Source organism: Plodia interpunctella, chromosome 4 (genome assembly GCF_027563975.2).
Source record: "Plodia interpunctella isolate USDA-ARS_2022_Savannah chromosome 4, ilPloInte3.2, whole genome shotgun sequence".
NCBI lineage: Eukaryota > Metazoa > Arthropoda > Insecta > Lepidoptera > Pyralidae > Plodia > Plodia interpunctella.
The window spans coordinates 1,259,587-1,282,182 of NC_071297.1; the positions used below are offsets into that span (position 1 = coordinate 1,259,587).

At 35.6% G+C, this 22,596-nt stretch overlaps 1 protein-coding gene across 3 annotated transcripts; it reads left to right on the forward strand.

The window, feature by feature from the left end:
- Nucleotides 1–736: 736 nt before the first annotated feature.
- On the forward strand, nucleotides 737–22,595 carry LOC128669651 (sensory neuron membrane protein 2). 3 transcript variants are annotated; one of them, XR_008404675.1, is made up of 12 exons: nucleotides 1,151–1,669; nucleotides 10,480–10,637; nucleotides 10,942–11,086; nucleotides 11,484–11,652; nucleotides 14,409–14,500; nucleotides 16,087–16,307; nucleotides 17,426–17,551; nucleotides 19,085–19,271; nucleotides 19,968–20,090; nucleotides 21,467–21,608; nucleotides 21,839–21,899; nucleotides 22,498–22,595. XR_008404675.1 is itself a non-coding variant. In XM_053744617.1 (11 exons), exons 1-11 carry the CDS (start codon nucleotides 1,556–1,558, stop codon nucleotides 22,581–22,583), a joined length of 1,563 nt encoding a protein of 520 aa, XP_053600592.1. In that variant the 5' UTR covers nucleotides 737–1,555; the 3' UTR covers nucleotides 22,584–22,595. The 3 variants fall into 3 exon arrangements, 1 of the variants encoding a protein (XP_053600592.1); XR_008404674.2 differs by having other exon boundaries at nucleotides 1,152–1,669; nucleotides 21,839–21,907; XM_053744617.1 differs by lacking the exon at nucleotides 21,839–21,899 and having other exon boundaries at nucleotides 737–1,669.
- The last annotated feature ends 1 nt before the right edge of the window (nucleotide 22,596 follows it).

Genomic DNA, 22,596 nt, shown 5'->3' on the forward strand with positions numbered 1-22,596 from the left:
GATCTCCTGCAATCCGGTTACCCAGCATAATCTTTGTATAAGGTAAGGTAAATTTGCAACTAAAACGCATAAGTTGTTGTTGATTGTAAATATCAACAGAAATTAATTACTACGCTACTTTGTAGACAGCTCAAGAATTAAAACAATTATGTTTATTGTATAGTTAAAACGCGGAAAACTTTATAATAATATTCTATGGAATTTAAACTTGTTTACTTTGGAATAGAATTCAAAATCGTTTATTTCGAGTTCTCAATAAATATAAAATTAAGTGACTTTTTTTTTTAATTTTCTTTCCATAGAAATATGTATGTAGTATTGTTATTGTCCTATTTGTAAAAAAAATATCTGTATTGTTATGTTGTGTACGGTGAGGCCGTCATCCAAGCATCACTATTTGTGTTTCACAGTGAGTACTTTGCTAGCAAAGATTTAGGTAAATTTACTATTTAACTACCAATCAGCGACTCCTGTAACATCTGTCTTCGAAAAGAAGTGAAAGTAACGTATTCAAAATAAAGAACACGAATTTTTGAGACTGTCATAAAAAACTACCCGTTCGGTTATTATATATTTTATATACATTAATAAGCAAAATAATCATTTAATACATTAAATATAAATTCGTGTAACAATTAGTATATCAAAGAACACTGAACTCTCGTCCTTGTGTCCTTTGCGACAAAAAAAACAGGATTTTGGTATAAAATACTAGCCCCAGGCTAATGTTGAAACAATCACACATCAAAAGAGCTTTTATGTTGTTTTAATCTGTCTCTACCTCAATTTTTAGGACTCAAAAAGCCTTTGGTAATAGATATTGAATTTTCATAAGGTATACAAGTTCCAAAAATGTTGATAAAATACATAAAAGTAAAGCAAACGACCGAGAATATGTTCGTGACAGATTTTTATTTTATCTTTTTAATAGTGTTTTGCAATTTTTTCATTGCAATTTAAAAATAACTGGCCATCACTAATTACAGGATTAAATTAGCTGAACGGACTTTGACAAAACAACATTGTAACAAAAAAAAAAACTTCCGCATAATTTCATACATCATTAAAAACTATGACCTTCCACATAATGCTATGACATGACAGAGCCGTAGAAATGAAGATCTAATAGTATAATAGCACCTCCGTTTGAAACCTACTGTGTTAAAGAAACTACCATTTATATCAGCTATCGGAAAAAACACAAGGAAAAACTGCAAACACAAGACATAATCATTCTTACGTCTTCTTATGAGACGCGCGTTCTGTGCGAACATGGCCATAAATTCATAAAAAAAAAAATTAAAAAATATATATGAACACGAAAAATCTATAATTTAGAATAATTTTTTTTTTAAAGAATGTGCCGTGCTTGAAATTTTTATTTAAGGCCAGTTATATTTGTCTTTTTCATTCCATAATAAAAAATTACAGTGAAAAAAACATTCAATGTGTATTTATTCAATTTGACTTAATTTATTAGTGAAATATTTGTAGTGAACTTTAATTTTATTTAATTAGTGAGTTTGAGAGCGGGTCGTGGTAGTAATAAATTGTCATGCTGGGAAAGCATTCTAAGCTATGTTTTGGTGTGTCACTCGCCGCATTGATTATATCTGTGGTTCTGGCAGCATGGGGCTTCCCGAAGATAGTTAGCAAGCAAATCCAGAAGGTGAGCTGTGGTTTTCATACTTAATTAAAATAATAAGATACTTACAATTTGCCCTATGATTTTAGGTCTCAAATGAAATGTATGTTGAGTCATCCTTTACCTTTTTTATAATTTTTTTTTGTGGAAATAAATATGCCTTGTGGAATGGAGGAAAAAAGTTGGGAAACGGATTCTGGGCTCGCTCCTATGAGTAAAGAAAAAAAAATTTTTCATTGTAACTTTGAAAGTGAATAACTTTACTTGGAGTTGAACTCCATTCACGGATTTGAATAAACCGATATTTGATAATGATATTTTAGGACATCTCCCATATGTTAAAATTCATCAAAATTCGTAAAGCAACTTTTAATGGAGATATTGGTAGAGGATAAATATTCACTATTTTGACGTATTCAACATAGCATAATTTTCAATAAATTTGAATATGATTATGTCTGTATGATGTTAATCTCGGAAACATAGCTTCTGAAGGTTTTACTTGACAACTGCCGCTTTGGTATTAGCATACAAAAATCGAATGTGTGGTCTTGAGGGATACTTCACTTAATATAATTGAAATAAATAGAAATTATGTATTTATACATACTCAATTTTAATTAATTAATTAATAATAAAAATCTTAGATTTTTCCCCTTTCAGTTGACCGAATTAGCGAAGCGTAATAAATTTTTTTTAACACCCGACGCAAAAACTAAGGGTGTTATAGTTTTAATTGTTGTGTGTGTGTACGTGGCACCGTAGCTCATCAACGGGTGAACCGATTTGGATGCGGAACCTGAAAGAAAACAAGAAACCACTTGAAATAAGCAACATCTTTGTATTTACTTTCACTATTTTTCACACTTTTACATTTTATTTTTATTTTTATTACTTTTATTTTTTATTTTTATTAATTTTATTTTTATTGTTTATCTGTAGAACAAATAAATCGTAAATTCAGCAAAGTTCATGAAAAGAAATGAGAGAATTGAAAAACACTTGCGCGAAAGACATTACAAAGACAAGACCAAGTCACTTGCGCACCAAGACACTTGCGCGAAAGCCACTTGCGCGCAAAAACAAAACAAATCACTTCGTGTGTATGTCTTTGGCGCCAAATTCAGTGCGCGCAACTCAATGAAAAATAGATTATAACGTTTGTATTTTTGCCCTTTATATGTATGAGACATAAAGATAAATATATTTTAATTTGCATTTTACTATTTAAGTACAAAACCTTTAAAATGCGTCGTGGCCGCTTAACAGTCAAGTTATCGTCATTGCGACCTTTTTAATGTCAAAACAAGCACAGTAATTGAAGGTCTAACAAACAATTTAAGGTGCAAATTTCATTATGGTAAATGGTAAAATTACTTGTTTTAAACAAGACTGTAGTTTACATAGTATTTATTTTACCTAACGAACATTTACCACTGAAAAAATACCTAACTAAAGTGCGCTTTAACCGCAATATCCGGTCACAAGATGGGTGACTAAAAATGTATTCATCTTATAGCAGACTGCTGGGTCAATGGGCCTCCTTATCTAAAGAAAAGGAATATGGGCCATGACCCAACACGCGGTGCCATTCCGGAACACTGCAGATACAGCCGGCAACAACGGCTTGTGTTCCGGAGCACGTAAGAGCTCGAGATAAAATAAATAAATACATTTTCATAATGCACTATCCAATGGCAAATTTTAGGCCCAATATTCAAATGAAATAAAACCATACGTAAACATATTATTCATAAGAATAAATTAACATATCACGTAAATATATAAAAAAGTGTTAATCATTCGCTGCAGTGTCAACCGTTAACAATACAACACAGAATCTGTCAGCCATTCAAATAATAATTGGAAAACATCATTAGCAACTCTTTGAAGACATTTATTTGCAAACAATGCCGCGAAAATCCCACGTTCTAGCAAAATAAATTATACAAGCGCTTAGCCGCGGCTTTTGCTACTTGAAAATTTATAGATAAATCTTTATTTGTAGCTAACGAATACAAATTGAAGGTACATAATTTGCGTTGCCAAAATGTCGATAGCTTGACTATCGATAGTTGCAATCAAAATATTATAAAGGGAAAAGATTTGTATTTTTGTTTGTAATGAATAAACTCAAAAACGACTGCGCCGATTTTGATAAAACTTACCGAAATCGGTCCGTCGGTTTAACCAACTATAAGGGTTTAATCAACTGTAAGCATCATGAACAGACCATAAGGGTTCCTGGTTTACTTTGGAACCCTAAAAACAAATCAATAGAACTTGTAAATATATTCATAATTACATCAATTATCATGTCGTATTTTTCCATGATACGTTGCGATTTGTTCGATAAATATGTAGGTAGTTTCACTTGATTGCATTTTTTTTAAATCAGTGGGAAATTCGGGAAACCCGCCGTCAGTCTGCACCTATTTGAAACAGAAATAGCAAAATATTCAACTCTCTGTGTAAATATTGTTTCGGGGTCAAAGGGCCGGAAGCGGAATGTTTTACTTTTTTGTTGATTGTTGATACGGCTTGGGAGTAATGTTGTTATATTTATGTTATAACTGGCCGCAAAGAAAAGTTACTCAAATTTATAAATAGAATTTGAAAGAGCGGGAGAAAAATAAGAGACAATTTGTTGTCGTTTGTGTATTTTCAGTAGGTACATGTTTTTTGATTCATCTTCAAAACTTTTGGAATTAATATAAAATTACAGTAGTTTGTGCAGAAGAAGTGAACGAGATTTGTAAGGAGTGTTGTAGCAGAGATCATAATAGTAGTAGTCCCCCGTAAAAACCAGGTGAAAACCGTAGCCCTAGCAGGGTATCTACAGGCAGGTGTTTCTGGTTACATTTTTGGCTGTGACTCCTCAAAACCCTTTGAAAATTGAGTGATTTTAGGACTGGCCGCCTGTCTGACGTGCTTTTTGAGTGAATTCATTGAATGATAATCTTATTGTTGCCTGGGTATAGACTGACAAGATTTGTTATCTCTTAGTCGCCTTGTACGACATCGACAGGAAAAGAGTTTTACTATCATAGGGCGGAACCACACGCACGGAAGTAATATGCACTGGCGTTTATTTCTTTGATTTGAGTAGTTAAGGATACAAAATCTCTGAAACATGCATTGTAATTTCAATTATACAAATACAAATGAAAATGTTTTTCTCATTTTCGTCATTCCTTACAGACTTTTACGAGAATGGCGTAATGAGCCGTTTTATAGCTGTTCCATAAAGTCTGATTAAACGCGTATTACTTGACGATCGTCTGATGGACGGCATGTGGAGCACGACGACATTATATTGCGGTCACCCTTCTTCATATCGAACTGTAAGGTCAATCGATCTGAAAAACTTGGTGTTATTTTTTTTTAATACTTAGTCAATTAAATTATTTATCCTGAAATTAGAACATCACAGGCACCATTTTACGTCATATCCTGAACTAGCTTTTCGCCCGCGTTAATTTCCCACGGGAACAGATATTTATCCGGGATTAAAGATGCCCTATGTCTTTCTCCATACTTCAAACTACATGTATGCAAAATTTCAATAATATTGCTTGAGTAGATAAAGCGTGAAGAGGTAACAAACTTACTTTCGCGTTTATAATATTAGTTAGGAAATAGGAATGTTAACCTAAGCTACAAGCTAACGGAAAGACTACTGCTGAGAAGAAATGTCTAAAGAAAGTGATTTAAACAGTGTCCTAAATCTATCGTATCAGAAGGGCTTACCATGTTTTATAGAAATATTTTTCTTCATTGCAAATACCAAATAGCTGAGCTGGTTACCTTTTCGGCTTCGATTCGCACGGTAACCTCAGACATTACCACCGCCAATATTTTTCATATCTCGCTCCTGTCCCTATGTCCTTTAAAAAATTTAACAGGTTCGTTGCTACTGCAAAGAATATTATATTTATTTGTACCATGTTCAAAACACGTATCTATAAGGTCATTTTTAACTATAGAACTAAGAAGTACTTCACAAAAAGACCATTGGATAAAAAAAAGTTGTGGAAAAACCGGCTTTAACATTTGTGTAACAACGCTAACATGTCTTGGCAAAAAACTCAAAATGTTGCGTTGAGTAAGATCGGCTCAAGCTTTTTTTTCTAGTACTAGCTATTGCCCGCGTCTTCGCACGCGTGAATTTCAGTACTTAAAAGGTACTGTACTTATATTTCATGTGTCTCACTTCAAAAATTACGAAGTTTCATACAAACTGGCAACCCCTATATTACCCCTTTAAGAATGTAATTTCGAAATATCCTTTCTTAGCGGTCGTTTCCTAGTCACAATCTACCTTCCTGCCAAATTTCATCTTCATGGGCTCAGTAGTTTTCGAGATATCGTGATACATGAGTATGTGAGTGAGTGAGTGAGTGTTTTTCGCTTCTATAATATATAGAATAGATATATATCGATTTATTTATATATATGGATATAGATTTAGTCTGAGCGAAACCATAGCGCGTTTTAAAAGTCTTGGTGGCGCCATCTATTATCTTTATGTTCAAAACTAAAGTATAACAAAATTAAATTGAAAATTGATACCTTCTAACTATATCTGATATCCGACTTTCATCAATAAAAAAAATTGTTTACTCCTTTCTACAAAATTTTAAAGTAAATCGGCTCTGTAGATTATTATTTTAATTTTCCCACAGGACCCTCCTCATTTTCCGGGATGAAATGTCTATAAGATGTTAACCCAGGATTCCGAAGTATTTTTTGTGTTATAAAAAATGTACTGGCCCTTCTTCAATTTTAATTTAGTTTTTTAATTATCCTACAGACAGACAAAAAATTCCAAAACTATATTTTCGTCATCTATATCAGTAACTAAAGAATTAACAAAAATCCAATGTACAAATTTGGCCTTTCTTCAGTTTTATTATATGTATTGATTGATTGATGATTAGGGAACACCGCTGAAGGAAGTTTATTCCATAGTTTAGTACAGCGCAGGAAGAAGTTACGTGAGAACAATACGTACCTAGTTGAGCGCTAACATTACATTCTTCCTTAGATTGCGTCTTTATATCGTCATCTATAAAGTTAAGATCATAACTAAGTAATGGCCTAATTGACTGCTTCTTTGCATAAACCAGTTTCTGAGGCTGGGTTATACGAGCGAGGTAGGTATTATTTTTTATGGTTCATAATTTTTTATGTTGTTTCTTTGCAGGCTTTTAGTATCGTGACTGGGCCCTATCATGTTAGCTCATAATTGAAACAATATCGATTCTAACACTTTCTCTTAGTACCTTTGCAGCGTCATATTGCATGTACATGCAACAGCACATCGACCTACCTATCCAAATTCATTGCAAACAGGCGGCTATTACCGCGTCATAGAGGTTCATGCAGGGCACAATGGATTACGTTTAAAGTGTCCTGCACAATTTTAGTGCTTGACATTATTGTCACTGAAGCGGTGGTCGTGTAATGGTTAAAACGCCCGCCTGTGGATCGATAGGTCCCAGGTTTGAATCCTACTCGTGCCACATGAGTTTGTATACCAATCTGACTCATGTATAGCAGTTTTCATCGACCACCACTTCCGGTGAAGGAAAACATCGTGAGGAAACCTGCACACTAGTTGATTATTATTAACTTGTGTGTGAAATGGAGAAGGCAATGGCAAACCACTCCATTACTAATGCCAAGAAAGTTGTTGTGTGTGTTTAACTCCACGTAATGACCGTGGTGGTCATAACAGCTTTTCATAGTCGTATACCTCAGCCATGAGGAATACGACTATGAAGAGAAATATTGTCACTGATGGTTTAAGACATGAATTGGACATTGAAAGAGAACGTAGAGCATTGTCGGTGCGAGGTAATACGCTGACCCACAGATTCACTCGCTCGTGTACAAGTAAAGCTAATCCTGTTTAGAGCATATTGTCAAAGCTTTTACACACGTAAAGCTGGTCCATAAAGCAGCTTTACGTCGAAGCATACATTGCTCTGAGGATTCAACATAATAGTAAGTTGAGGTCTTTGTTGTGGCTTCCTCGATTCTGCAGTGCATCGGGCATGTTTGCAGATGTTGGCTTAGATGAATTCTATGTCATTATTAGCAAAAAGTCAGACTCAATGTTACGGCGGATGAGAGGCTCCCACAGAGTCCTGCAGTTCATAGGTCAGAGGATGGACGCGGAGATTTTTAGGAGGCATACTGATATTTCATATAAGTAAATCAATTAATTTAACACAATTATGCCCAATATTGTCTTTTGTCTGAAATATTTTTTATGAACATATAATTGACCGAGCGAGCAAAGCGAGTGAGATCTACAAGTCAACTTGGGGCAAAAATTCATTTTTTGTGTGTATGTTTGTAACGCGATAACTTTCAAACCGTTGGCCTGGTTTTGATGAGATTTAAAAGGTGTGTTAAAACTATCAATAGAATTTGTAAGTTCATCAAAATCGGTTAAGTCGTTTTTGAAATATTCACAATTTCCTAAAAAAAATATTGTGTTCGCGGGGTACATTTGTTAATTCGCGAGGTACATATTACTAATATTAGTGTCTGATTTGATTTATGTTGCCTAAAGGTATCTAACATAAGTTACGTCAACCCAGGTAAAACATCGATTATCTTTGGGAATAAAATGGGAAAATGCTGATATGTAATCCCATTTTTTGATATGACTTTTACGACCATCTACCTCCAACTAGTGGCAAGTAGTTACGTATATATTGATAAACTAAATAAATAATAACCCAGTGTGCATTGCGTACAGGCATGTGCTGGATTTCACAAGAAGTTTTTCTTCAAAATTGCTATAACGAGTACACATTTTGATGTACAAACTCATGTGTCAATAGAATTCGAACTTCGTACCTTTTGATAAAAGGTAGGCGTCCTACTGGACCACCGTTTCACTGTTTAGTTTTAACTATATGATAGTAAGTTTAGTATGAAATGAAAATAAACATTTTATGCTTATGTTACTGTCATAGATTTAAAGTTAAAAACTAATATTTTATTCATTAGTTGTCGGTTCGGTGGGATATTATTGTCTTTACTGCGTATACATTTATGACATTAAATTATAATATTATATGTATAATATTTATTTAATTTTCAACTTTTCAACTTTTATACGATTTCTTTCATTCAAATTAATTAATGTAAATATGCCTTAGAAGTCATTATGGTATTTCTATTTAATGTTTTAAATGCGAATGTAGGTAAGTAGTGAAAAAAAGTAAAGAAAGTCGCATCTGTGTCTGTCTGTTCGCCATAAACTCAAAAACTACTGCACGGATTTTCATGCTGTTTTTAACAATAGTTAATGTGATAAGAAAAGTATTATTATGTTTTTACCCGACTGAAGCCAGGACGGGCCGCTAACAGACCTTTCATCGCGGAAAAAAGAACTGTTTCTGTGGTAAACTCACGCGGGTAAAGTCGCGGACTAACGCTAATAAGAGAATAAAAATAGCCGGAACACCTAATGGTCTATACATGGGTCTTTGAGACACGGAAAATGAGAATTGGGTCAATATCAACAGACTGGGGGTCAACTACAATATGAGGCACATGCGGGCTTATGTATTACCTATTATTATTACAACGCTATAGCATTATGTCAAAGAAATAGATACTATTAATATTTATTAAATCTACTACATAGATCAAGCTCCAATAAGCTATTCGACTGGGTAAAAAATAAAACGCAAAATAATCCAATCACGATAATTAAATGTTGCTTTTATTCATCAGAAATTTGATACATCATTCAAAGTGAGACACGCCATTGTGACGCAACGACAACCAACCTGCAATGTGATTGGTTCGCTGCGTCTCACTTCGAATCGATTCGATGGTGAGAAGTAAAATGCAAGTCCGTACTTCGTCCACCAGTTTCATGAATTGTGCTATTTAGGGTGGCTTGCACCGTCAACTTTGACGTTGATTTGACAAAGTGTCGCGACAAGAGCAATACTACGTTTTACAACTTTGCAATAAAAATACTAGACGGCGCTGCGTGTATTTTAAATGCATGACGCAAAAACTGCTGGATGGAATTTAATGCGGTTTTTCAGTTGTATAACGGAAGGTCTAAATTAAAATGTGGATCGCGATATGTTGCTTAGAACCTGAGATATCTATATATATATCTATATCCCGAGATCTCTAATAATAGATAAGTTATGAGCGATAACGAAAGCAGGCGAAGCTGCAGGCAATAGCTAGTTTAAAACATTATTAATAATTCAGTGCTTGTGTTCTAGCGCTTTGACAGCGTTATGTGATCACAATTTACTGCGAAGTGATGAATATTTAATAGAAATTGTGGTACAAGACGATATCTATACATGTAGTGGAAATTAAGCATAATTATCTTCTTGATATTGGGAATTATTATCGAACTATATCATTAAATTATTATCAAATTATGTCTCCTGTACAGACAGACGCGAGTCTATCTATACGCGATGAAATCAAAATCAAATAATTTATTCAGAAATTAGGCCTTCATAGGCACTTTTCACGTTATATTCAAAATTAAATGATATTTACCAAATCTACAAAGTACTAGCATTTCAGAACGACCACTGACCACTCAAAAACTACGGGATGGATTTTTGTACAGTTTCCACCAATAAATAATGTGATTCCTGAGTTATTCATTCATTTATTTTATTCATTCCTGGTTTACGTAATATTTTTTATTGCTTTACTCGAGCGAAGCCAGCACTGGTCGTTAGTTTTGTTTAAGTATCACACAAGTTATCCTTCTAAAATTGATAGTATAAAAAAACCATGTAAGTAAATAATTGTTGTAATTGTTACAGAGTGTACAAATAGAGAACTCGTCGTTGATGTTCGACAAGTGGCGAGTGCTGCCGATGCCGCTGCAGTTCAAGATACACTTGTTTAACGTGACCAACGTCGAGGAGATCAACCAGGGGCGCCGGCCCAGACTCGTGGAAGTGGGCCCTTATGTCTACAAGTATGTATGGCTAGCTTTTGCCCGGCTTCGCCCGCATAAATATACCACGGGAACAGTTATTTTTCCGGGATGAAAGGTAACCTATAGGTTACCTTCATCATTCTGAAGGATATATCCTTCTGCATACTCCAAACCACATGTATGTAAATTTTCAAAAAGATATACTGTGAAGAGGTAACAAACAAACAAACGAGCGCACGAACGAACGAACAGATGGACGGACGGACAAACGGACGAACTAACGAACGAATGAACGAACGAACGCAAGAACTGTAACATTCCAACATTACTCGTTTTTTACCAGGGAATATCGAGAGAAGATAATTTTGGGCTACGGGGAGAATGACACAATCAAGTACATGTTAAAGAAGACCTTCTACTTCGACCCTGAAGCTTCAGGGTCTCTGAGAGAGGACGACGAGTTGACTGTCATCAACTTCTCTTACATGGTCAGTTCTTATCTTTCTTCCTTATCGAGTGTGTTACTGCTAGCTAATGCTTTTTTCAGATTTTATTCAAGTCGCGTAAAAGCATCTGACAAGACTTTTTGTTCGACCTGGACCCTTGGCCAGGTGGTCTCGCCCCGGCTTCGCTTGGGTAAAACCATAATAAAATGTCACTCCTGAAGGTTTCGCCTATCTCTGTGGCAAATTTCATCAAAATTGACCCGGTAGTTTTTGAGTTTATTATACAAACAAAAATACAAAACTGTCCTCTTTATTCTCTAAGTATTGATATAAATATAGATAAACGTATTTATACGCTTAACTAAAATCATTAAATAAGATTCAAAGAAAAAGAAAGGAACAGCTCCGAAATTAAGAAACAATCCTGTTATTTTTTAAGGCTGCCATGCTGACGGTGAACGATATGATGCCCTCCCTGATCCCGACCCTGAATAAAGGCTTCGAGGAGCTGTTCTCCGGTCTGACCGACGCCTTCATGACGGTGAAGGTCCGCGACCTCCTGTTCGACGGTATCTTCCTCAATTGCGTCGGAAACCAGACCGCACTGGGTAAGGGTTTTAAACACTTCTTTACAAGAGTTCTTTGAGATTATGTAGCTGTATTAGACAAGATTTAAAAATACTTATAAAAGTACGTACGTGGTGCTAAGTTACGGTAACTTTGGTAGATGTTAAATGACGACCTCGGTGGTGAAGTGCTTGCCCCTGATCCGAGAGGTCCCGGGTGCGATCCCCGCTCGGGTCATAATGGAAAATGATTGGCTTTTTCTGATTGGCCCGGGTCTTGGATGTTTATCTATATATCTATTTGTTACACATCTCATAACACATCTCATATCCCGTAACACAAGTCTCGAACTTACTTTGGCGCTAGCTCAATCTGTGTGATTTGTCGTAATATATTTATTTATTTATTTTAAAAAAGTTTCAAGTATAAAAAGGTTGCTTCATTTGTTCATACACACATCATCGAGATGTCTATCGATTATGCATGCACCCATCAAAAACTGCTTTACTCGGTAATAGCATAGTATGTATGGCACCGAAAATTTACAACAAAATTCCAAATCAATATAAAAGCTTAAATTTAAATCTATTTAAAAAGCACCTCAAGTCTTTATTAACTGATAAATGTTATTATACTTTAAATGATTTCTTTAATGATAGACTCGGATAGAATTTAGGGCTAGTATAAGTACATTATAATTCTTTTTTTGTTTTGGATTTGTAGTGGATAGCATGCTCCTCTTTATTTAATTATATTTGCATACCTATATTCGGTAAAACGTGTAGGTCTAATTCATTTTGACTATTTGTACTCATGTTTTTGGCAAATAAATGTTTTCTTTCTTTCTTTCTTTCTTTCTTTCTTTCTTTCTTTCTTTCTTTCTTTCTTTCTTTCTTTCTTTCTTTCTTTCTTTCTTTCTTTCTTTCTTTCTTTCTTTCTTTCTTTCTTTCTTTCTTTCTTTCTTTCATACTACCATACGAACTTCATACGAGTAGATGCGGGTGACGATTTCTTTTTAGAAATGTTATTATTAACTTCGCACCAATGTTCTACCCGTGGTACCCTATCTAATGGCCTTATGAAATACCTATGAAGTCATATCATAGGTATTTCATATCACCCTGTATTATATTCTTTTACAGTATCTATATCACATGATGGCGATCGGTCACTACAAGCTCATCGGCTTGTAAAACCTGTGTAACTTAGGTTCTTTAGCCATTCTCTCTCATCAGTCTCATCGTTGAGTCAGTATCCCATAACACAAGTCTCGAACTTACTTTGAGGCTAGCTCAATCTGTATGATTTGTCCTAATATATTTATGTATATTTATAGTCACAGCGTAAAAAACATTATTTTATTTTTGACCTTTTAACTTACCTGACTGTACCTTCTTTGGATATAATGTTGTCGGTATTACACACAAGCAATCGAATCTTTTGTTCGTAATGTACCTTCACTTGTTTTTTGAATGCCAAATATAATAAGTTTATAAGGTTGATTTACATCTTTTGACAAGTCTTGTGCGTGCTAATCATTATTCACATGGAAATTCACGAACAACAAGATGTATATAATATTTTAGAAAATTACATTCTTGGTACAAGATTCTGTTGGTAAAAACAAGGATGTTAAAAGTTACTTCCATGTTTCCATCTTGTCCTACCAATATTATAAGTGCGAAAGTTTGTGAGGATGTATGTGTGTCACACACACACATACATCCTCACAAACTTTCGCATGTTACTACGTTACTTAATTACTATTTCATGCAACATCTACTGGACGGATTGTTATGAAATTTGGTACACGGGTAGATTATCACCTGGAATAACAGATAGGGTATACCTGTTATTTCGAAATTCCCACTGGAGCGAAGCCCCGGGGCGAAGTAACTTACCTATATCGATATGGGATGAAAACAACCAAAGTATTTGTTGAACTAACTGAAACTGAGTATAACTGAGTAATTAATAGTTCTCGGAGCGCTTCGATCGCTGCGGCCGCACTGTGTCAATCACTGTCAATTTTAATTTACTTTTAAAATAGACGGCAGAACTGCCATCATCTCTTAATGCGATCCAGTTCAGACTTAGAAGTTCAGATGATCACAAGCAAGGTTGGAATTATTCGCTATGAATCTTTCAGATCTATTTGAGGTCAGGCACCTGATATGCCTGATGGAACTTTTTGGAGTCGATCATTTCTTTCGGAATCTCTCCATATTGTTTAACCACATGGCTGGTAGTCTGGCTAAATCCTTAGGTTACCTTAAGCAGAGGTAGACCTGATTATAATGATAATCTAGAAATCTTGCATAGGAAAATGTAATTATCTACCTCATATAAATCATACAAATTAAACTACCTTTGAAAATTATGTCATCTTAATTATATACTATTTAATTTATCTCCACATATTTACCTCAATTTACCCTACGTACTTTATTTAAAATTACCTTCCCAAAGCATAGTAATTAGACACTAACGACACACAAAACCAGACAAACATAAATTCAATATTTTGTAAAGAACTTATTATAAGTAAGTACTTAAGCTTTTGTAAAAGTAATTACCTAGTTATACGCATATTTTATACGTGTACCCATTCCTGAGAAAAAGGGCATTGACAGACGGGGAACAAAGTGATCCTATAAGGGTTCCGTTTTAACCTTTTGAGTTAAGAACCCTAAAACATTAAATCAAGTGTGTTACACGTTTCAATTTTTTTGCTGGCGTATGAATAAATGCTAATATATTCAACAATAATTTTATTGATATGTTTATTTTATTTCAGGTTTAATTTGTGCTCAAATCAAGTCCGACCTGCCTCCCACCATGAGAGTGGCTGAAGAGGAACATGGTATCTACTTCTCTATGTTTTCTCATGTAAGTTCTAACTTCTCTAACTTGTAAATAGAATATCTACAATGTAGTATCTCTCATTCTCCTGTTTTTTGTTCTCTGGAGCAGTTCCTGAGTGCACCATCTGGTCATGTCTATCATTATAATTCATTGTCATACAAACTAAACGCGTGTACAAAATTTCAGCTCAATCGGTTGAATATATCTAGATACATACCTACTTTAAAATGGAGTTGCAAGATTAGACATAGGACCACAGATATAACAACATTTATAATGCTCTGTAAGTGTTTGCAATATGACATATAGTTACATTACAAATTAAATAAAAGCTGTCTTTATGATCTGTTTAGATGAGATGACTGATACCACAATGACGCAAAATAGACGGGTTTTGAGATAACTTATTCCAACGAGTGCCAAAAGTAGATCAACAAGAAAAAAAACGCGCCAAGGCCCAACTAGATATAAATTATTTTATATTCCTCTATGGATCGTATCCCTAACAAAACTATAAGAAGGAAAGAAATCCTTTATTTGGCAAAAGAAACTTACAGTTTATACATTTGTTTACAAACTAAAGTCTATGCCGAAAAGGATCCCCGCTCAGTTTTGTGCCATGACTGGAAGTTACAGCGCTGATTTACAGCTGGTACCTACATAATTAATTACATTCTAATGACTCATTACATTCTGTAGAATAATTAAATTAACATCCTAATTGTATTCGCAATAATATCTCCAGAATTGAATGTCTTATAATGAAGGGTTAGTAATGTGAGATGGAGCGTATTCCTAACTATATGTATATGAAATTTCAAAATAATTCCTTCTTAATTAGATCGGTTAACGCCGAGTTTTACTAGTATAATTTATCTGTATGTATGGACCAAGAGGTAAGTAGGTAATAAACACAGAAATTAATTCTGTAATGTAAGATAATAAAGTAATATTCAATTCGAAGTTTTATTACAATTCATATTGCAGGTACTACAGTTTTCTAGGCTAGCTACAATGTACACTGTTCATAAACAACAATACGAGCCCTGTCGGGCATTAAGCGATGTTAAGGAGAGGAATTATGAGCGAGTTTATAAAAAATAAATATTGCCAGATGTTTCAAAGCAATTTATTTTTTTGAAACATGATTAATTTAATTTACTCAAGCTTTTAATAGGCATTTTGACTTAATTTTTTTATTAACTAGATGCGCCGGGGTTTCGCTCCCGTGGCAATTTCGGAATAAAAGTACCTTGTGTATTATTCCAGGTTATATTCTACCCGTGTACCAAATTTCATAACAATCAGTCCAGTACATTTTGCATGAAAGAGTAACAAACATACACACAATCATACATCCTCACAGACTTACGCATATATAATATCAGTGGGACCGTCCCAACCTTGCTCAGGAATCACAATATCTATTGTTGAAAACCGTACAAAAATCCGTCCGGTAGTTACAGACAGACGTCCGGTTGACAAACGCAATGCATGGAGACTTCTTTTTATAATATGTAAGGATATAAAGTGTTAATTGTGGTAATTACCTAGGTTAATATAGAAACAAACTCACTTTCACATTTGTAATATTTGAAATTTTATTTCAGCTAAACCGCACAGCATCAGGTCCCTACGACATGGTCCGAGGGACGGAAGACATCAAGGAGTTAGGTCACATAGTGGCGTTCAAGGACAAGACCAGGATGAGCGCGTGGGGCAACGACCCCTACTGCGGACGGCTGAACGGCTCTGACGGGTCCATCTTCCCCCCGATTGATGAGAAAAATGTACCCCAAAGGCTTTACACCTTCCAACCTGATATTTGCAGGTAGGCTAAGTTTTTTAGGGTTCAGTAGACGTGAGAAGACACCACACTCAGATTTAGCCTTAGCCTTTAGCTTCAGTCTCCAACCTAAAGCGCAAGGATCACTATTCATCTAGCATCATACATGTATCCATAGATGGGTTTACGCCCAGTAATTTTCCAGTTTCCTCCCAAAAAGTCTGAAATCCAACTATTAGATAGGTTTGCTGGATATATTACTAAGCGTAAAACACTAGAACTTAAATTAAAAATAGAATTAAAAAATATGATTGGTTATACTACTTTTGATTAAGTTTACTATAGTGTACCTACGTCTACCTTCACCTATGAGAATACAAGAAAAAATCAGAACACGTACCTAAATTACTCATAAAACAATGACTTTGTTTCGCCTTCAGTGGACCACACATTGATAAACCTAAACTTACAATTTACTAATGAACTATTGGAACCCTTTACATGCGAGCCCAGCTTGCATTTGATTAGTCTTTTGAGTCGCATTATCGCTATGTGATACAAAGTAGACTAATATATACACCAATATGTTGGACAAACACACAGGACAAACAGCAACTAACTAGCAACCGATTCATCGACGCGTAGCTCTCAAAGCCTGTTAGATTATACTCTGGAAATTCTAAAAGCACTGCCAGTTCTGATTCACTGTATGGAAAATTGAAACACAATATTACGCGTTTAGTGTTGCAATCTGCTTTGATTAAAAATACCAGAATTTTGTTTTTTTTTCCGCTTGAACAGCTGATGCGTGTTTTCAGGGAGGTTTTACGTTTTTGTATTAAAATCTTAGAATGTAGTTCGGGCTGCAAGGTTGTCATATACATACCTATAGGTAATTAGTTAGATTTATATCGCAAAAAATTTAGGTATAGGTACTTTATACCTAAGGCAGTTATTTCCGTAACTAACTTTTTTAATGGCGTTGTGATATACTCATGCGGTTGCCAGATGGAAAGAAAACACGCATGGACACCAACAACCCTATAGTTACACGTTACTTATTGAGAAAGCGATGCACCATTTGAAGCCCCTAATGTCGAACGTCGAACCTATTAATGAACACCGCAGAAACAGCTGCAATTACAATGCATTTCTTGTTCCAGATCAATCTACATAAGCCTGGTGGAGAAGACCAGCATCTTCAACATGCCCGCCTACTACTATGAGTTCTCCGAGTCCACTCTTGCTGCGAAGAGTGCCAACCCTAATAACAGATGCTTTTGCAAGAAGTACGTATTACTTCTTATTGTAATTTCTGTCTGGGCTGGGGGCTTACCATCATCTCTTAACGCGATCCATTTTACGACCTAAACTGGACTGCATCGCAAATTCGCACAATTAACTGGCAGGCCTACCATCAACTTTTAGGGAACGATTCCAATGCAACTCAGTACAATTTAGGTATCTAAATTGAATCGCATTCTTACTAAACTCTTATTAAATCGATTGTACGAATTTGTGATGCAGATCAATTTAGGTCGCAATGTAGAGATGATGATAAGGGATAACGCCGGATAGATGATCAAATGCAGATGGTTTTGTTTTTTATTTATAATTATTTATACTTATATATAATTACAAGCAGGCAGTAGGCATGGCCTACCTAATGGTAAGTGATCACAGCCTGTAGACGCCTGCAGCTTGTCGGAATCAACGGAATCACCTATCAAAATTTATTTTTTTATTTAGAAAACCAACAGCGGTACAATTCTATAGGTACTTCTGTTATATATAACTAAAAGTAAGGCCAATAACAGGTTTCCATGTAGGTACATATCCTAGGTTTCCATATATATACCTAAATAATCTCAAAGGAGAAAAAAGAGTAAATGAGCCAAAACCAACACATATACATTTTAAAACTTTCAACAAGATATAAAGATACAAAGAAAAATAGATTTTTCAAAATTTTAGTTTTTATGTAACCGTGAACAATTTTGTGCTTCACGTGAAGCACTAAATTGTTCGGACAGCAACTTTTTATGTTAGTTTATTTTGAGTCTCATTATACAACTAAAATTTTGAAAAATATATTACATAGCTTAGTTTTTTTTTTTTAAGAAAAAGTACTGAAATTATATAACCAACTAGGCACTTCATAAATTATATAATTTAATCTATGATAATATCCACGGTTATCACAATTACAAGAAACTGAATGAACAGAATTCAGAGAAATCTTTATTCGAATCCCTACAAACATTAACCCCTCGATAACGTTTGCTTGGATTAACGTTTGAAATAATACGATAATCAAATTGGTAAATACATAAAATAACTTAACTTTTAGGGTAAACTGAATAGCTTTTGAGTCGAGATGGGGTTTGGATACAATTGAAATTAACGCCTTCTTATTTGAAACTTCAGTTTAATTTCCATTAAAAGCAAATAAGGTCGAGTTTCATCAGAAATTATAGTATTGTATAGACTTTGTACAATCGTGATCAAGGTGGAGAACTAGAACTAATAAATTGGGATCATTTTAATTTCTTGTTCATATTTATTACGATTTTCCTTTTGAAACCTAGAAAGTACACCAGACTATGAATTTGTCAGGAGTTTTTATGCGAATTAATGACCTGTTTTCTTATACGAAAAAAATATCTGAAACGATAAATGTGGGAAGACAAATTAGCACGCTAATATGAAGAGATTGCTTAGCAATAAGCCATTGGTTCATATGTATACACTATTGTATTATATTGGATTAGTACTGTTTTTATGGGCAATAAAGATATATTGTATTGTATATACTTAATTAGGAACTGGAGCGCCAACCACGACGGCTGCCTGATCATGGGCCTGCTGAACCTGATGCCGTGTCAGAAGGCACCAGCCATCATCTCACTGCCCCACTTCTACCTGGCCTCGGAAGAACTGCTCGAGTACTTCGGCTCTGGCATCAACCCGGACAAAGAGAAACATAATACGTTCATTTATCTTGAACCCGTAAGTATTTTCATGATGTAAAAAGTATTGTTAACTTATATTAGCTTTTGCCCACAACTTCGTATATGAGTAAAAATCCGTTTACCGTTAGAATTTCAGGAAATCCCTACTTAGGGCTCCCGTACACTGTCCAAGGAATCTACACACCGAATTTCAACTTTCTACGCTCAGTAGTTTCAGCTGTGTCTGTCAATCAGTCACACAGTAACGCAAGAGTTTTATATAGCTATGCTTTTGTCTATTGAGAATTCGCCACTCCTCTATCCTCAACTTGAAGTTCTCGAAACGACTTGTATGTATACATATTATCCATCCATGCTGTCCAAATATGATAGTGTGACTAAAAAAATATCTTTTGTCAGATTAGCTCACAAAAAAAAATCTTAGGTACTAGTGTAGTGACACTAATGTGACAGAATGGTGGTGTTCCCTTACAGAATAGATCATAGTGTTCCTCAAAAGTTCAGTTAGCTCCGATAGAGATACAGTCGTAGAGCAGGGTCTTTAAAAATAAGTACCATTTAATATAGTCGTTGAAAAAGTGATAACTTTATTATATTCCACGATATTTCCAAAATGTTGGCTCGTCATGGCCCAACATATGGAAATATCGCGGTCATTTTCCCGATTTCTTCCCTGCCTATAAGCGTCGAAGCCCAGCTAGCCCAGCTCCGCTATAAATTAAATTTGTTCTAGGTTACAGGCGTAGTTTTGAAAGGTGTACAAAGGTTGCAATTCAACGTGGAACTTCGACAGATGAATGTCCCACAGCTGGAGAAAGTGCGCACTGGCTTGTTCCCGCTATTGTGGATTGAAGAGGTGAGTTGTTTGCTTACAACTTGCTGGCACGAGAACTGCGTCCTTGAACACAATCGCAAGACAGTAGCCGTGGAGCGTTGAAACCCAAGGTCCATTTTCTAATTTGTTTTATGTTCTGGGAAAATCAGCTTTATGGCTCTTAGTCATAACATACAGCTGAGCTGGGATCCATTTCGGCACGATGTTAGTATTAAAATCAAACTAAGTACATATGCCTAACAATGTAATTGTTGCCGAATAAAGTTTTTCTTTCTTTCTTACTTTTTCTCCGCCACTTCGCGCCGTGTTCGCTTCGGTCTTCTAGTGGTTTTTTGACAGATGAATGATATTCCCGGAATTGATAACTTAAAAGACTAAGCTAAGGATACAAAATTTGACAGTCCCATTGGCTTTGACGCAGCTCGTGGCGTTCCGTTGTTTTTTGCAGGTTTTGGCATTGACCTGCGTCGACGTACGTTGAATCTCCAAATAATTAGGGCACTAAACACTTGTTGGGGCACTAAACACTTGTTGGGGCCAAACTACTTTTTTCTTAAAAACTGTGTACACTAATCGCTGTTTTAGTTCTTTATAGTTTAATCTAATTGCACCACTGAAAGGGGTGTTCTATTACTTAGTAAGACACCCATTTCAGAGGCGTACCTACCTTGTGGAGATGCGGCATGACCATAGGGCGGCCAAATAATTCGCCCGAGGCCTAGTTCGCCCACTATTTTATTTTATACTAGCATCGCCGAACTAATACGCTAAAGGACGGCAAACTTTTATTCCGCCCCGGGCGAATATGATCTACGTTACGCCACTGAACCTTTATTCATGGGCACGATGTCAACGCCCTACATCAATCACAAAAAAGGTCTTCTAGTAAATCTGGGATCGGCAAAGTACACCTGATTCAGTCATTAATATGCTTAGGTACTTAATCGATATATACTTACTTTAATATTTATTTTGTCTGTGGTACTTATTACTTAATCTGGTTTAAGTAATGGGTCTAAAGTCCTTGCTGGATGTATGCTTAGATTATAGAAATTACGTGTGTTTATATTTATTATATAAACCATCAATCTAAGTGGAATTTAATAGCGGCCATTAAATCGAGTAGGAATTACAACGATTATTGTAGGTATTGACATTGACCGATTAACTGGTGTAGAACAATTTAATTCAGAACAATTATAACATCATGCCATCATTTCGATAAAGTAGTTTCTTAGATAAAGTAGCTTTTGCATACTAAAAAATAGTTACCTTTTAAATCGGAGCGGAGTCTTGTAAGTAAATAGCGTATAGTTTTATATATGAAAACATATGTTAACTTTACCCTACATTTCGCTGTGAGACCCTCGAAAATAAACTAAATAAATAAATTGCAGAGTGCAGAAATCCCAGAGAATATCCAGTCGGAACTGAGGCAGTCGCACAAGCTGCTGGGCAGTGTGGAGGTCGCGCGCTGGGCGCTCGTTGCGCTCGCGCTCGCCGCGCTGGCCTTCAGCGCCGTCCTCGTGGCCAGGACAGGTCGGTACTAGGGCTGCCGAACTATTCATAGTTATGTAGTGTAAGTCTGGGGTCCTAGGTATGAGCTAAATAATAGAGGGTATAGTTCCAATACACACTTTAGTTTATTCCAGTCCACAACACAGTACAAAAGTTATGTAATGTTCCCAAACTTTAAAACCCCGCAAATATCAAAAACAACTATATAGGAACCCATTACAGTATTCAATAACAGCGCGTCTCTTATTCAGATCGCTAGGAGTGACTGAGGAAGTAAGGGCCCGGTCGCCGTCGAACGATCACATATGCTGTGTAAGCAAGTACGCGTCCGAGCACCCTATAGTTTCAATAAAAAAAGACCATACTATCGATAGCTATTTTGGAGCAATACTATTGATACTGGAAGTACTTATTGTATAATCTGTGCTATTGATAAAGAACAACGATGATGATAAAACGAACCGTGATGACGAGTATCGATACTGCACCGGCCATTGATACTATTGTTTTTTCTCAAACTATCGATAGTCTATCGAAACGCTAACCTTACTAACGTTAACGCTTGACTATCGAGTGGCAACACTAGTTGGTACCTACCTATAAGTATCTAAGTAGGTACTTGCTTATTTTCTTCAAAAGTCGGGCGCAAACCAAACTTATTTAGGTTTGCGCCGCCAGTCTGTTTGGGAAAAGTCTGGGTGTAAACATATCTATGGGTAGAAATGAAAGGGAGGTCCCTACTCCCTATCTCTATACTTAAGCACAATCAGACAAATCTACTGACGCGAATAAACATAGGTACATTGCGTAGTTTCTATGCGAGATTATTTACCGCCAAGCGATCTTCACCAACACCACTTCATGGATCATCTACAGTGTGGTGATATCAATGTATTGTCCCTTTTTTCAGGAGCCCTTCCAATCTGCCCGCGCAACAACAATGCAGTCAGCTTCGTGCTGCGACCGGCTCCAGGCATCGACGCTAATAAAGGGTGATGGATATATTTAC

Bases quoted from the DNA above. Each gene is read 5' to 3' on its own strand.
- LOC128669651 (XM_053744617.1), top strand. From the start codon at position 1,556: ATGCTGGGAAAGCATTCTAAGCTATGTTTTGGTGTGTCACTCGCCGCA. The intron at 19,272-19,967 runs GTAAGTATTTTC...AATTTGTTCTAG, and splicing joins CGTTCATTTATCTTGAACCC to GTTACAGGCGTAGTTTTGAA. The intron at 21,609-22,497 runs GTCGGTACTAGG...CCCTTTTTTCAG, and splicing joins CGTCCTCGTGGCCAGGACAG to GAGCCCTTCCAATCTGCCCG.